The sequence below is a fragment of the Taudactylus pleione genome, unplaced genomic scaffold (genome assembly GCF_031769625.1).
Source record: "Taudactylus pleione unplaced genomic scaffold, aTauple2 ptg001431l, whole genome shotgun sequence".
In the NCBI taxonomy this organism is placed as follows: Eukaryota; Metazoa; Chordata; class Amphibia; order Anura; family Myobatrachidae; genus Taudactylus; species Taudactylus pleione.
In genome coordinates this window covers 360019-373981 of record NW_028285830.1, presented here as the reverse complement: position 1 = coordinate 373981, position 13963 = coordinate 360019, and the positions used below count along the sequence as shown (strand labels likewise).

At 46.9% G+C, this 13963-nt stretch overlaps 1 protein-coding gene across 1 annotated transcript in view; it reads left to right on the top strand.

The window, feature by feature from the left end:
- SYDE2 (synapse defective Rho GTPase homolog 2) overlaps positions 1-13963 on the top strand; it is a 151846-nt gene that overhangs the window by 104006 nt on the left and 33877 nt on the right. Inside the window, exon 4 of the mRNA XM_088463699.1 lies at positions 11009-11135. Within this exon, the coding sequence (XP_088319825.1) occupies positions 11009-11135 (127 nt within the window). The remainder of the gene's footprint in view (positions 1-11008; positions 11136-13963) is intronic.

Below are 13963 nucleotides of genomic sequence, written 5' to 3'. Positions count from 1 at the left end.
AGACTCAGGAGCACACAGATATACAGGTGTCACATATCACATTACTCAGCGCAGTCTCCTATATACAGACTCAGGAGCACACAGATATACAGGTGTCACATATCACATTACTCAGCGCAGTCTCCTATATACAGACTCAGGAGCACACAGATATACAGGTGTCACATATCACATTACTCAGCGCAGTCTCCTATATACAGACTCAGGAGCACACAGATATACAGGTGTCACATATCACATTACTCAGCACAGTCTCCTATATACAGACTCAGGAGCACACAGATATACAGGTGTCACATATCACATTACTCAGCGCAGTCTCCTATATACAGACTCAGGAGCACACAGATATACAGGTGTCACATATCACATTACTCAGCACAGTCTCCTATATACAGACTCAGGAGCACACAGATATACAGGTGTCACATATACAGACTCAGGAGCACACAGATATACAGGTGTCACATATCACATTACTCAGCGCAGTCTCCTATATACAGACTCAGGAGTGCACAGATATACAGGTGTCACACATCACATTACTCAGCGCAGTCTCCATATACAGACTCAGGAGCACACAGATATACATGTGTCACATATCACATTACTCAGCACAGTCTCTCATATACAGATTCAGGAGCACACAGATATACAGGTGTCACATATACAGACTCAGGAGCACACAGATATGCAGGTGTCACATATCACATTACTCAGCGCAGTCTCCCATATACAGATTCAGGAGCACACAGATATACAGGTGTCACATATACAGACTCAGGAGCACACAGATATACAGGTGTCACATATCACATTACTCAGCGCAGTCTCCTATATACAGACTCAGGAGTGCACAGATATACAGGTGTCACACATCACATTACTCAGCGCAGTCTCCATATACAGACTCAGGAGCACACAGATATACAGGTGTCACATATCACATTACTCAGCACAGTCTCTCATATACAGACTCAGGAGCACACAGATATACAGGTGTCACATATCACATTACTCAGCGCAGTCTCCCATATACAGACTCAGGAGCACACAGATATACAGGTGTCACATATCACATTACTCAGTGCAGTCTCCTATATACAGACTCAGGAGCAAACAGATATACAGGTGTCACATATCACATTACTCAGCGCAGTCTCCTATATACAGACTCAGGAGCACACAGATATACAGGTGTCACATATCACATTACTCAGCACAGTCTCCTATATACAGACTCAGGAGCACACAGATATACAGGTGTCACATATCACATTACTCAGCGCAGTCTCCCATATACAGACTCAGGAGCACACAGATATACAGGAGTCACATATCACATTACTCAGCGCAGTCTCCCATATACAGACTCAGGAGCACACAGATATACAGGTGTCACATATCACATTACTCAGCACAGTCTCCATATACAGACTCAGGAGCACACAGATATACAGGTGTCACATTAATCAGCGCAGTCTCCCATATACAGACTCAGGAGCACACAGATATACAGGTGTCACATATCACATTACTCAGCGCAGTCTCCCATATACAGACTCAGGAGCACACAGATATACAGGTGTCACATATCACATTACTCAGCGCAGTCTCCTATATACAGACTCAGGAGCACACAGATATACAGGTGTCACATATCACATTACTCAGCGCAGTCTCCTATATACAGACTCAGGAGCACACAGATATACAGGTGTCACATATCACATTACTCAGCGCAGTCTCCTATATACAGACTCAGGAGCACACAGATATACAGGTGTCACATATCACATTACTCAGCGCTGTCTCCCATATACAGACACAGGAGCACACAGATATACAGGTGTCACATATCACATTACTCAGCGCTGTCTCCCATATACAGACACAGGAGCACACAGATATACAGGTGTCACATATCACATTACTCAGCGCAGTCTCCCATATACAGACTCAGGAGCACACAGATATACAGGTGTCATATATTACAGTACTCAGCGCAGTCTCCTATATACAGACTAAGGAGCACACAGATATACAGGTGTCACATATCACATTACTCAGCGCAGTCTCCTATATACAGACTCAGGAGCACACAGATATACAGGTGTCACATCATATTACTCAGCGCAGTCTCCCATATACAGACTCAGGAGCACACAGATATACAGCTGTCACATATCACATTACTCAGCGCAGTCTCCCATATACAGACTCAGGAGCACACAGATATACAGGTGTCACATATCACATTACTCAGCGCAGTCTCCCATATACAGACTCAGGAGCACACAGATATACAGGTGTCACATATCACATTACTCAGCGCAGTCTCCTATATACAGACTCAGGAGCACACAGATATACAGGTGTCACATATCACATTACTCAGCGCTGTCTCCCATATACAGACACAGGAGCACACAGATATACAGGTGTCACATATCACATTACTCAGCGTGGTCTCCTATATACAGACACAGGAGCACACAGATATACAGGTGTCACATATCACATTACTCAGCGCAGTCTCCCATATACAGACTCAGGAGCACACAGATATACAGGTGTCATATATTACAGTACTCAGCGCAGTCTCCTATATACAGACTCAGAAGCACACAGATATACAGGTGTCACATATCACATTACTCAGCGCAGTCTCCTATATACAGACTCAGGAGCACACAGATATACAGGTGTCACATTACTCAGCGCAGTCTCCTATATACAGACTCAGGAGCACACAGATATACAGGTGTCACACATCACATTACTCAGCGCAGTCTCCTATATACAGACTCAGGAGCACACAGATATACAGGTGTCACACATCACATTACTCAGCGCAGTCTCCTATATACAGACTCAGGAGCACACAGATATACAGGTGTCACATATCACATTACTCAGCGCAGTCTCCTATATACAGACTCGTGTGACACCTGTATATCTGTGTGCTCCTATCACATTACTCAGCGCAGTCTCCCATATACAGACTCAGGAGCACACAGATATACAGGTGTCACACATCACATTACTCAGCGCATTCTCCTATATACAGACTCAGGAGCACACAGATATACAGGTGTCACACATCACATTACTCAGCGCAGTCTCCCATATACAGACTCAGGAGCACACAGATATACAGGTGTCACATATCACATTACTCAGCGCAGTCTCCTATATACAGACTCAGGAGCACACAGATATACAGGTGTCACATGTCACATTACTCAGCGCAGTCTCCTATATACAGACTCAGGAGCACACAGATATACAGGTGTCACATGTCACATTACTCAGCGCAGTCTCCTATATACAGACTCAGGAGCACACAGATATACAGGTGTCACATGTCACATTACTCAGCGCAGTCTCCTATATACAGACTCAGGAGCACACAGATATACAGGTGTCACATGTCACATTACTCAGCGCAGTCTCCTATATACAGACTCAGGAGCACACAGATATACAGGTGTCACATATCACATTACTCAGCGCAGTCTCCTATATACAGACTCAGGAGCACACAGATATACAGGTGTCACATTACTCAGCACAGTCTCCTATATACAGACTCAGGAGCACACAGATAGACAGGTGTCACATATCACATTACTCAGCACATTCTCCCATATACAGACTCAGGAGCACACATATATACAGGTGTCACATATCACATTACTCAGCGCTGTCTCCCATATACAGACACAGGAGCACACAGATATACAGGTGTCACATATCACATTACTCAGCGCTGTCTCCCATATACAGACACAGGAGCACACAGATATACAGGTGTCACATATCACATTACTCAGCACAGTCTCCCATATACAGACTCAGGAGCGCACAGATATACAGGTGTCACATATCACATTACTCAGCACAGTCTCCCATATACAGACTCAGGAGCGCACAGATATACAGGTGTCACATATCACATTACTCAGCACAGTCTCCCATATACAGACTCAGGAGCGCACAGATATACAGGTGTCACATATCACATTACTCAGCGCTGTCTCCCATATACAGACACAGGAGCACACAGATATACAGGTGTCACATATCACATTACTCAGCACAGTCTCCCATATACAGACTCAGGAGCACACAGATATACAGGTGTCACATATCACATTACTCAGCACATTCTCCCATATACAGACTCAGGAGCACACATATATACATGTGTCACATATCACATTACTCAGCGCTGTCTCCCATATACAGACATAGGAGCACACAGATATACAGGTGTCACATATCACATTACTCAGCGCAGTCTCCTATATACAGACTCAGGAGCACACAGATATACAGGTGTCACATATCACATTACTCAGCGCAGTCTCCTATATACAGACTCAGGAGCACACAGATATACAGGTGTCACATATCACATTACTCAGCGCTGTCTCCCATATACAGACACAGGAGCACACAGATATACAGGTGTCACATATCACATTACTCAGCACAGTCTCCCATATACAGACTCAGGAGCGCACAGATATACAGGTGTCACATATCACATTACTCAGCGCTGTCTCCCATATACAGACACAGGAGCACACAGATATACAGGTGTCACATATCACATTACTCAGCACAGTCTCCCATATACAGACTCAGGAGCACACAGATATACAGGTGTCATATATTACAGTACTCAGCGCAGTCTCCTATATACAGACTAAGGAGCACACAGATATACAGGTGTCACATATCACATTACTCAGCGCAGTCTCCTATATACAGACTCAGGAGCACACAGATATACAGGTGTCACATCATATTACTCAGCGCAGTCTCCCATATACAGACTCAGGAGCACACAGATATACAGCTGTCACATATCACATTACTCAGCGCAGTCTCCCATATACAGACTCAGGAGCACACAGATATACAGGTGTCACATATCACATTACTCAGCGCAGTCTCCCATATACAGACTCAGGAGCACACAGATATACAGGTGTCACATATCACATTACTCAGCGCAGTCTCCTATATACAGACTCAGGAGCACACAGATATACAGGTGTCACATATCACATTACTCAGCGCTGTCTCCCATATACAGACACAGGAGCACACAGATATACAGGTGTCACATATCACATTACTCAGCGTGGTCTCCTATATACAGACACAGGAGCACACAGATATACAGGTGTCACATATCACATTACTCAGCGCAGTCTCCCATATACAGACTCAGGAGCACACAGATATACAGGTGTCATATATTACAGTACTCAGCGCAGTCTCCTATATACAGACTCAGAAGCACACAGATATACAGGTGTCACATATCACATTACTCAGCGCAGTCTCCTATATACAGACTCAGGAGCACACAGATATACAGGTGTCACATTACTCAGCGCAGTCTCCTATATACAGACTCAGGAGCACACAGATATACAGGTGTCACACATCACATTACTCAGCGCAGTCTCCTATATACAGACTCAGGAGCACACAGATATACAGGTGTCACACATCACATTACTCAGCGCAGTCTCCTATATACAGACTCAGGAGCACACAGATATACAGGTGTCACATATCACATTACTCAGCGCAGTCTCCTATATACAGACTCGTGTGACACCTGTATATCTGTGTGCTCCTATCACATTACTCAGCGCAGTCTCCCATATACAGACTCAGGAGCACACAGATATACAGGTGTCACACATCACATTACTCAGCGCATTCTCCTATATACAGACTCAGGAGCACACAGATATACAGGTGTCACACATCACATTACTCAGCGCAGTCTCCCATATACAGACTCAGGAGCACACAGATATACAGGTGTCACATATCACATTACTCAGCACAGTCTCCCATATACAGACTCAGGAGCACACAGATATACAGGTGTCATATATTACAGTACTCAGCGCAGTCTCCTATATACAGACTAAGGAGCACACAGATATACAGGTGTCACATATCACATTACTCAGCGCAGTCTCCTATATACAGACTCAGGAGCACACAGATATACAGGTGTCACATCATATTACTCAGCGCAGTCTCCCATATACAGACTCAGGAGCACACAGATATACAGCTGTCACATATCACATTACTCAGCGCAGTCTCCCATATACAGACTCAGGAGCACACAGATATACAGGTGTCACATATCACATTACTCAGCGCAGTCTCCCATATACAGACTCAGGAGCACACAGATATACAGGTGTCACATATCACATTACTCAGCGCAGTCTCCTATATACAGACTCAGGAGCACACAGATATACAGGTGTCACATATCACATTACTCAGCGCTGTCTCCCATATACAGACACAGGAGCACACAGATATACAGGTGTCACATATCACATTACTCAGCGTGGTCTCCTATATACAGACACAGGAGCACACAGATATACAGGTGTCACATATCACATTACTCAGCGCAGTCTCCCATATACAGACTCAGGAGCACACAGATATACAGGTGTCATATATTACAGTACTCAGCGCAGTCTCCTATATACAGACTCAGAAGCACACAGATATACAGGTGTCACATATCACATTACTCAGCGCAGTCTCCTATATACAGACTCAGGAGCACACAGATATACAGGTGTCACATTACTCAGCGCAGTCTCCTATATACAGACTCAGGAGCACACAGATATACAGGTGTCACACATCACATTACTCAGCGCAGTCTCCTATATACAGACTCAGGAGCACACAGATATACAGGTGTCACACATCACATTACTCAGCGCAGTCTCCTATATACAGACTCAGGAGCACACAGATATACAGGTGTCACATATCACATTACTCAGCGCAGTCTCCTATATACAGACTCGTGTGACACCTGTATATCTGTGTGCTCCTATCACATTACTCAGCGCAGTCTCCCATATACAGACTCAGGAGCACACAGATATACAGGTGTCACACATCACATTACTCAGCGCATTCTCCTATATACAGACTCAGGAGCACACAGATATACAGGTGTCACACATCACATTACTCAGCGCAGTCTCCCATATACAGACTCAGGAGCACACAGATATACAGGTGTCACATATCACATTACTCAGCGCAGTCTCCTATATACAGACTCAGGAGCACACAGATATACAGGTGTCACATGTCACATTACTCAGCGCAGTCTCCTATATACAGACTCAGGAGCACACAGATATACAGGTGTCACATGTCACATTACTCAGCGCAGTCTCCTATATACAGACTCAGGAGCACACAGATATACAGGTGTCACATGTCACATTACTCAGCGCAGTCTCCTATATACAGACTCAGGAGCACACAGATATACAGGTGTCACATGTCACATTACTCAGCGCAGTCTCCTATATACAGACTCAGGAGCACACAGATATACAGGTGTCACATGTCACATTACTCAGCGCAGTCTCCTATATACAGACTCAGGAGCACACAGATATACAGGTGTCACATATCACATTACTCAGCGCAGTCTCCTATATACAGACTCAGGAGCACACAGATATACAGGTGTCACATTACTCAGCACAGTCTCCTATATACAGACTCAGGAGCACACAGATAGACAGGTGTCACATATCACATTACTCAGCACAGTCTCCCATATACAGACTCAGGAGCGCACAGATATACAGGTGTCACATATCACATTACTCAGCACAGTCTCCCATATACAGACTCAGGAGCGCACAGATATACAGGTGTCACATATCACATTACTCAGCGCTGTCTCCCATATACAGACACAGGAGCACACAGATATACAGGTGTCACATATCACATTACTCAGCACAGTCTCCCATATACAGACTCAGGAGCACACAGATATACAGGTGTCACATATCACATTACTCAGCACATTCTCCCATATACAGACTCAGGAGCACACATATATACATGTGTCACATATCACATTACTCAGCGCTGTCTCCCATATACAGACACAGGAGCACACAGATATACAGGTGTCACATATCACATTACTCAGCGCAGTCTCCTATATACAGACTCAGGAGCACACAGATATACAGGTGTCACATATCACATTACTCAGCGCAGTCTCCTATATACAGACTCAGGAGCACACAGATATACAGGTGTCACATATCACATTACTCAGCACAGTCTCCCATATACAGACTCAGGAGCACACAGATATACAGGTGTCACATATCACATTACTCAGCACATTCTCCCATATACAGACTCAGGAGCACACATATATACAGGTGTCACATATCACATTACTCAGCGCTGTCTCCCATATACAGACACAGGAGCACACAGATATACAGGTGTCACATATCACATTACTCAGCGCAGTCTCCTATATACAGACTCAGGAGCACACAGATATACAGGTGTCACATATCACATTACTCAGCGCAGTCTCCTATATACAGACTCAGGAGCACACAGATATACAGGTGTCACATACAGGTGTCACATATCACATTACTCAGCGCAGTCTCCTATATACAGACTCAGGAGCACACAGATATACAGGTGTCACATATCACATTACTCAGCGCAGTCTCCTATATACAGACTCAGGAGCACAGAGATATACAGGTGTCACATATCACATTACTCAGCGCAGTCTCCCATATACAGACTCAGGAGCACACAGATATACAGGTGTCACACATCACATTACTCAGCGCAGTCTCCCATATACAGACTCAGGAGCACACAGATATACATGTGTCACATATCACATTACTCAGCACAGTCTCCTATATACAGACTCAGGAGCACACAGATATACAGGTGTCACATATCACATTACTCAGCGCAGTCTCCCATATACAGACTCAGGAGCACACAGATATACAGGTGTCACATATCACATTACTCAGCGCAGTCTCCTATATACAGACTCAGGAGCACACAGATATACAGGTGTCACATATCACATTACTCAGCGCAGTCTCCTATATACAGACTCAGGCGCACACAGATATACAGGTGTCACATATCACATTACTCAGCGCAGTCTCCCATATACAGACTCAGGAGCACACAGATATACAGGTGTCACATACAGGTGTCACATATCACATTACTCAGCGCAGTCTCCTATATACAGACTCAGGAGCACACAGATATACAGGTGTCACATATCACATTACTCAGCGCAGTCTCCCATATACAGACTCAGGAGCACACAGATATACAGGTGTCACATATCACATTACTCAGCGCAGTCTCCTATATACAGACTCAGGAGCACACAGATATACAGGTGTCACATATCACATTACTCAGCGCAGTCTCCTATATACAGACTGAGGAGCACACAGATATACAGGTGTCACATATCACATTACTCAGCGCAGTCTCCTATATACAGACTCAGGAGCACACAGATATACAGGTGTCACATATCACATTACTCAGCGCATTCTCCCATATACAGACTCAGGAGCACACAGATATACAGGTGTCACATATCACATTACTCAGCGCAGTCTCCTATATACAGACTCAGGAGCACACAGATATACAGGCGTCACATATCACATTACTCAGCACAGTCTCCCATATACAGACTCAGGAGCACACAGATATACAGGTGTCACATATCACATTACTCAGCACAGTCTCCTATATACAGACTCAGGAGCACACAGATATACAGGTGTCACATATCACATTACTCAGCGCAGTCTCCCATATACAGACTCAGGAGCACACAGATATACAGGTGTCACATATCACATTACTCAGCACAGTCTCCTATATACAGACTCAGGAGCACACAGATATACAGGTGTCACATATCACATTACTCAGCGCAGTCTCCTATATACAGACTCAGGAGCACACAGATATACAGGCGTCACATATCACATTACTCAGCGCAGTCTCCCATATACAGACTCAGGAGCACACAGATATACAGGTGTCACATATCACATTACTCAGCACAGTCTCCTATATACAGACTCAGGAGCACACAGATATACAGGTGTCACATATCACATTACTCAGCGCAGTCTCCTATATACAGACTCAGGAGCACACAGATATACAGGTGTCACATATCACATTACTCAGCGCAGTCTCCATATACAGACTCAGGAGCACACAGATATACAGATGTCACATATCACATTACTCAGTGCAGTCTCCTATATACAGACTCAGGAGCACACAGATATACAGGTGTCACATATCACATTACTCAGCGCAGTCTCCTATATACAGACTCAGGAGCACACAGATATACAGGTGTCACATATCACATTACACAGCACAGTCTCCTATATACAGACTCAGGAGCACACAGATATACAGGCGTCACATATCACATTACTCAGCCCAGTCTCCTATATACAGACTCAGGAGCACACAGATATACAGGTGTCACATATCACATTACTCAGCGCAGTCTCATGAAGTGGATTTGTTACATTACATTGTGACTAAGACACATTTTTGGGAGAAAATATGATTAGCGCAAGTGAGTAGAACGGGATTTGGCGCTCTGTTAATGGCTGTTTGACGTGACTGCAGCAGTAGTATATGAGGACACCTCTGTATAGGAATGTAATCTGGTAATGATTGAATTGTTACTTATGTATTAGAGTCTGCATTGTGTTTTTAATACCAAACCGCCGGTAATGAGACTGTCCTGCACTTAGATGCTGTGGTTGTACACATAGTATATGTTTTATTACTTGTATCAGCGCCTCATTGTAGTTACAGCGCGCTCTTATTGAGGTGAATGTAATGTGTTATTTATGTTGGTGGACGTCTTGAAACAAACGTTCCAAATGCACCGCGAGCTAAATGCACGTCATACGTAAATATATAATACCTCATCTGGTTCGTTCATTTGTATTTTCCTGTCCAATTACATGTACTTATTTTGCCAGTTGCAGAGTTCTGTCGCCGTATCGCGCTTGTGACACTGTGACGCACATTCTTGTTTATTCTTTTATATCCTGTGCCGTAGGTGGTGGGGCTGTACAGGCTCTGCGGCTCTGCAGCCGTGAAGAAAGAATTGCGTGAGGCGTTTGAGAGGGACAGTAAATCGGTCAGATTGTGTGAGAGTGAATACCCGGACATCAATGTTATAACAGGTAATTAAACGCTGATGAGCGATTGGACAGAATTGTGTGGATAATGGGGGCAATTCAATACAGCTCGATGCTGGGGAGCCCCGGGAAGGGGACCCCAGAGCCATTCAATCCACCGCGCTGTTACATCCGACTTCAGGATTTCCACTCTCACCCTCCTGAAGTGACGGTCACGGTACTGTTTTCTGGCTTAGCGCGGCGCTCACAGCCGACACTTTAGTCAGAGAATGACAGTTACCGCGACTAAACGCCCAGCTTAAGGTGCGGTAACGGCATTCTTCAATTTAAGTGGTTGTAGTTGGATTTAACAGTGCGGTCAATTGTATAGCTCCAGGCACTCCTTCCCGGGGCTACTCAGCATTGCGCTGAATTTAATCGCACTTACAGCGTTCTGAAACATCCTGCTGCATTCTGTGATGTAATATACTGCACTGGCTTTCTCTGACTTAAGTGCTGGCCGCGATGCTGTTAGCGCAGTGCCCCCTGTAGTTGTGCCCCTTATAACCAGGGTTGGGTACGCAGTCCTGATGCTTATAATGCCGGTGGTCGGAATCCCAGCAGCAAAATCCCGACGCATGCAGGTAAGTATTCTAACCCCTCCCCTAACCCAGTTTTCCCGCAGCCTCACCCTAACTTTCCCATTCCCTTGCAGCCTCACCCTAACCCTCCCCTCCCGCAGCCTCACCCTCCCCTCCCGCAGCCTCGCCCTAACCCTCCCCTCCCGCAGCCTCGCCCTAACCCTCCCCTCCCGCAGCCTCGCCCTAACCCTCCCCTCCCGCAGCCTCGCCCTAACCCTCCCCTCCCGCAGCCTCGCCCTAACCCTCCCCTCCCGCAGCCTCGCCCTAACCCTCCCCTCCCGCAGCCTCGCCCTAACCCTCCCCTTCCGCAGCCTCGCCCTAACCCTCCCCTTCCGCAGCCTCGCCCTAACCCTCCCCTCCCGCAGCCTCGCCCTAACCCTCCCCTCCCGCAGCCTCGCCCTAACTTTCCCCATCCCTTGCAGCCTCTCTAACCCTCCATAGCCAGCATGGCGGCACTAGTCTAGCCGGGAGGGTGCGAGCAGAAATCCTCTAGTGCAGGGGTGGCCAACCAATCAGGGGCGAAGGGATGACAAATACCTGTAGCAAAGCTAAAGAGCCGATTGGAAGTGCGTGCAAACGTGGGCGTGGCCTAGCTGTCACAAGGCCACGCCCCATTTATGTGCGCACTCCTTTGGCATGACATTTGCAGGCGCATGACCTTGTGTCACACCGGGGGCGAGTCCAGCACACAACATACACCAGTTACATAACGTTCCCAATATCATTATTTCTCTCTTACCTTTTTACTTTGCTGTAATTTCCTGTAGTTGTGCCCCTTATGCAGTGCCCCCTGTAGTTGTGCCCCTAATGCAGTGCCCCCTGTAGTTGTGCCCCTAATGCAGTGCTCTCTGTAGTTGTGTCCCTTATGCAGTGCCCCCTGTAGTTGTGCCCCTAATGCAGTGCCCCCTGTAGTTGTGCCCCTTATGCAGTGCCCCCTGTAGTTGTGCCCCTTATGCAGTGTGCCCTGTAGTTGTGCCCCTTATGCAGTTCCCCCTGTAGTTGTGCCCCTTATGCAGTGCCCCCTGTAGTTGTGCCCCTAATGCAGTGCCCCCTGTAGTTGTGCCCCTAATGCAGTGCCCCCTGTAGTTGTGCCCCTTATGCAGTGCCCCCTGTAGTTGTGCCCCTTATGCAGTGTCCCCTGTAGTAGTGGCACTTATGCAGTGCCCCCTGTAGTTGTGCCCCTTATGCAGTGCCCCCTGTAGTTGTGCCCCTTATGCAGTGCCCCCTGTAGTTGTGCCCCTTATGCAGTGCCCCCTGTAGTTGTGCCCCTAATGCAGTGCCCCCTGTAGTTGTGCCCCTTATGCAGTGCCCCCTGTAGTTGTGCCCCTTATGCAGTGCCCCCTGTAGTTGTGCCCCTTATGCAGTGTCCCCTGTAGTTGTGCCCCTTATGCAGTGCCCCCTGTAGTTGTGCCCCTAATGCAGTGCCCCCTGTAGTTGTGCCCCTTATGCAGTGCCCCCTGTAGTTGTGCCCCTTATGCAGTGCCCCCTGTAGTAGTGCCCCTTATGCACTGCCCCCTGTAGTAGTGCCCCTTATGCACTGCCCCCTGTAGTAGTGCCCCTTATGCACTGCCCCCTGTAGTTGTGCCCCTTATGCAGTGCCCCTTATGCAGGGCCCCCTGTAGTTGTGCCCCTTATGCAGTGCCCCCTGTAGTTGTGCCCCTTATGAAGTGCCCCCTGTAGTTGTGCCCCTAATGCAGTGCCCCCTGTAGTTGTGCCCCTTATGCAGTGCCCCTGTAGTTGTGCCCCTTATGCAGTGCCCCCTGTAGTTGTGCCCCTTATGCAGTGCCCCCTGTAGTTGTGCCCCTTATGCAGTGCCCCCTGTAGTTGTGCCCCTTATGCAGTGCCCCCTGTAGTTGTGCCCCTTATGCAGTGCCCCCTGTAGTTGTGCCCCTTATGCAGTGCCCCCTGTAGTTGTGCCCCTTATGCAGTGCCCCTTATGCAGTGCCCCCTGTAGTTGTGCCCCTTATGCAGTGCCCCCTGTAGTTGTGCCCCTTATGCAGTGTCCCCTGTAGTTGTGCCCCTTATGAAGTGCCCCCTGTAGTTGTGCCCCTAATGCAGTGCCCCCTGTAGTTGTGCCCCCTGTAGTTGTGCCCCTTATGCAGTGCCCCCTGTAGTTGTGCCCCTAATGCAGTGCCCCCTGTAGTTGTGCCCCTTATGCAGTGCCCCCTGTAGTTGTGCCCCTTATGCAGTGCCCCTGTAGTTGTGCCCCTTATGCAGGGCCCCCTGTAGTTGTGCCCCTTATGCAGTGCCCCC